The following is a 3,846-nucleotide window of genomic DNA, read 5'->3' on the forward strand; positions in this document are numbered from 1 at the left end:
TTCTCCCCCCTGTCGTAGCTCTTCATCACGGCTGCCACAGGGATTTCCCTCCCACTGCCCCATCCACCTCTGCCCCTCCATGTCTGGGGACCTCTCTGCCCAGGTCCCCCCAGTGCCCGCCAGCCTCTCTCCCCTGCCCTCCCTGCTTGCCCAGACCTGCTGCACCCAACACGCGGCTGCAGGGCAGCAGCAGGACCAGGGACCCATGCCAGCTGCCTTCACAAAGGGCCATAGTGGTAGCCATGGGATCAAGATCCTTTGCTAACCAAACAGAAAAACATATAATGGGAGCAGGCAGATTAAAAACAGGGAATGAACGTCCCCTCAGTGCCCTGGCCAGCACAGCCCACCAGGGAGTCAGTTTAAGGGGGATTAAGAGTATTAGTGAGGCTAAAATCTTCCCTGGACTGGCCGTTGGGGGCCAATAGCTTCAGGGGATGGAAATTTTCCTTCAGCATCCTTCAATTCCCCACAAGACTATTTCCAAAACGGTGCAAAAATGAAGTGCCTTACACCAGCTGCAGCAGGCTGGTTGGGCCGTGACCTTCATGGTGCACAAGCGCCAGTGGCGTAGGGTTGCGTGGAGCCCAGGTCTCATGGCCAGGGCATCGCTCTAGGCTGTCACTGTACTCCTGTCTGCCCTTGACGTCTCCACATCTCACCAAGGAGTCCACTGGTGCTCAGGAAGTTCACCACTGGTCCTGCTCAATGGATGCTGGCCCAGGCTTGAGGTGCCGGTTGGCTTCATTTATCTGAGCTGTGGTTTGCCCAACTGGAGAAAGGTACCAGGCTCCCAAATGGGGATGCAGACCAGTGTCCATCAAGCCTGCAGGGTGGGTCAATGTCAAGGGACTGTGCCTGAGCCCTTCTGTGGTCTCCATGTGTCACCTACAGCTGCTGGCTCCTGTCAGCCAGAGAAACACATGGGTCCCACAGGCCACCCTCCTCCGTGGAGGCTGCCTCTCCAGCCCTGAGCAGAGGCACAGGGAAATCAGTCTCATCAGAGGGCTGTGAAGCTGCGTGAGCTGTGTAATCCTACGTGCAAAGTATTGTTCTTTGCTATCTCGTGACTGAGAAGCCTTCTTTATAATCTTCCCTACAAATGTGGAATTCATTCATTCATCCATTCATTCCCCATGGATGAATGCAGAATTCAACAGCTCGGCTGTTACGCTTGAGTCTCTGCTCTGGATGGGGAGGTTTCCAGATTTTGCACAGCTTCTGCTTTATGTGCAAAGCTGTTTGGATGAAGAATCTGCAAGAAGCAAAGGGCTGTTTCTGAGGTGTTTGTTTGGACTAGTTGCTGCCTTGATTTGGATCTTATCCAAACCATGTGGCTCAAGGCACATGATTAGGAATTAAATGGTTGAAAGCATGAGAATTAAGAAATAAGTAAGGACTCTCTCCCTAGATGCAGAAATCACAAGGCCTAAAATCTCTAAACTACAGAGATGCCCTGAACACTGCAGCGAATTGTGGGGCTGTTTGATCGCTCTTCATGAGGCTCTGCCAAAGGCAGGGCGGTCTAATTTCTCACACACAAGAAACCCTGTAGCCCCACCACTGCAGACAGCCGTTACACTCCAAGATCCTGGGGGAACGGGAGGTTTATATTATGTGGGTAACCTTCTGTGTTTGCAAGCAGCTTATGGAGCTGGCCAGGCCTTCTCAGAATCAATTAGTGAGGCTGATGCACTCTCCTCTCCCTTTCATATTTTTTTTTTAAACAAAACCCGTGGGATTCTCTTCTGCACAGTTTCCATTTCATGCAAAAACCTCACGCGCCTCTCCAGTCACTAAATGCTGCATCAAGCTGTTTTCTTAGTCCATTGAGACACATAGAGTCAGGTGATACTGAGTGCATCAGAGCTATGGAAAAGCACAGAGATCGGTAGGGCAGCTGTCTATGCTCTGTGATGCTCAGCAGGGAGACTACTGCACTGCTCATTCCAAGAAGAACTACAGAAAGAGGGGCAGATGATGCAAAATGATGAAAAGAAAACGAGCAGGAGAGAGATTGTTTTCCACTAAGACACCTCCAAATTGTAAGCTACTTTCAATTTTGCTGTTCTAGCTCTAGTTTCCCCATGGCAACAAGTTCATGTTTTCTCGCAGGAAGGTCTCTGAGTTTCCTCAGAGCTTTAAGGGAGAACATGACCAGCACTGAGCTCATGTGGGCCCAGAGGGAATGGGGATGGAGAAAGGACGAGATTTGCATTTGCTGGTTAAAGCTGTGTCCCAGCTCCTATCTGTTGCAGTCTCATCGTGATGTGCACTTATCTACTGGGAGTTTGTATAAACTCACATACTCAGTTCTCTGCCTGTTATCAGTCATTTAAACCACATTCCAGAGCACAGCCTCCAGTGTCCCACCTGGGCTTTGGGTGTCCTTAGGGACCTGTGCTCTCTCCAGCTGACCTGCGTGCTTTCTACTTTGCCCCTGACTTGAGCAAAGTGTCTCTCATGGCTGCAGTTGATAAAGAAAATGAGGGGGTAAAAGGGCCTGCTGCGACCCACTCTACACTGCCTGAATCTGAAATTCCTGGGGGTCTGACACAGGAACCACAGGCACCACCTCAGATCATGTCTCACCAGGAACCTCTGGTTCACACCTCTAGCCTTTAGGCAAATCAGGCACTTTGATCTCTGCTGTATTGATGGGGAAACTGAGGCAGAGAGCTCTGCCTATCCTGTCCCATAACAGCACGTCAGCAGCAGTGCCAGAGTGAACCCCTGAGCCCTCTGCGTTAGCTATCTCCCCACATCCCATCTGGAGATGACCGATACGAGAGTGTTATTCACCACAGTTCAGTCCTTCTGTGTGAGATGCTGTGCCTGAGACATCCGGCTCAAAACACCTGCATTTCACCTGAAGCCAAGCACTGGGATGTGTCACCAAACCAGAGGATGCTGGTCCCAAGCAGCCCCTGGCAGTGGGTGAGAGGATGCAGCTAGCCAGGTGGCTGAATTTATGATGTTTGTACTGCAGCTATAACCTGAACCGCTTCCTGAGCCTGCTCCCTGATGGGTTGCTAGAGAGGCAGAGCAGCACTTTGGCAGTAGCTGTGCCACCATGGCTGGGACCTCTCCATCCTGCCTGGCACAGGACAACTCACTGCGCACAGCACAAACTGCTCCTCCTTCATTCTCACATCCCACAGAGCAGCCTGGCAGTTTTGCACAGCCCTAAGTATTTTGCTTTTCAGTTTCATTCCCATTTTGCCTGTGCACAGGTCTGTTTTACAAGAATATAATTTAGTTTTCTTCTCCATTTGTGCTTTAGCTTGTCCTCTGCCATTTGGAGTGCTGGATCTTCCTTTCTGATGTCTCACTCTGCCTCCCATAGCATTCGGAAAGAGCCCGGCCGGGTACTCAGCACCTTCCCTCCCTGGGTCCCAAAGCAAAACTGATTAAGTTTCCTTGTCCCCCTTGTAGGATGGGGCAGGGTTGCACCTGGCCAAAGGCAGGGACACAGCTCAGGGCTCCCGACACCCGCTCGGTGCCTCTAAGTGCCGAAGAAAAAGAGAGCTCGCTCTTACCTGCTGCGGTGGAGATGCCCAGCAGTCGGCAGGTGTACTCCAGGGCACTCCAAAGCGCCTTGTGCCGCATGGCGAAGAGATGAAGACTGCAGTGCCGACCAGGCAGAAGCTCCCTCTTCAGTGGTCCCGCCTCAGGCGTAGCCCAGCAGCTCCCAGCCACAGGCAGAGCCTCCCGCGCCCGGGACCGAGTGGCCTTCCCAAAGGAAAGGGCCGTGGGTGCAGGACGGGCCACCTCCAGCGGGGCCTCCCAAGGCAAAGTGGTCGGAGAGCGAGCTGCCACCACAGGGAACCGGTCAGCACTGCTTCC

The 3,846-nt window shown here is 52.5% G+C and overlaps 1 protein-coding gene across 1 annotated transcript in view; it reads right to left on the minus strand.

Annotated features, from left to right (window-relative positions):
* The window catches only part of TMEM72 (transmembrane protein 72), a 6,019-nt gene extending 2,410 nt beyond the window's left edge, over window positions 1-3,609 (minus strand). Inside the window, exon 1 of the mRNA XM_009888709.1 lies at window positions 3,540-3,609. Coding sequence (XP_009887011.1) covers window positions 3,540-3,609 — 70 coding nt within the window. The remainder of the gene's footprint in view (window positions 1-3,539) is intronic.
* Window positions 3,610-3,846: the final 237 nt, after the last annotated feature.

This window comes from Charadrius vociferus, unplaced genomic scaffold, assembly GCF_000708025.1.
Source record: "Charadrius vociferus isolate BGI_N301 unplaced genomic scaffold, ASM70802v2 scaffold436, whole genome shotgun sequence".
Lineage (NCBI taxonomy): Eukaryota > Metazoa > Chordata > Aves > Charadriiformes > Charadriidae > Charadrius > Charadrius vociferus.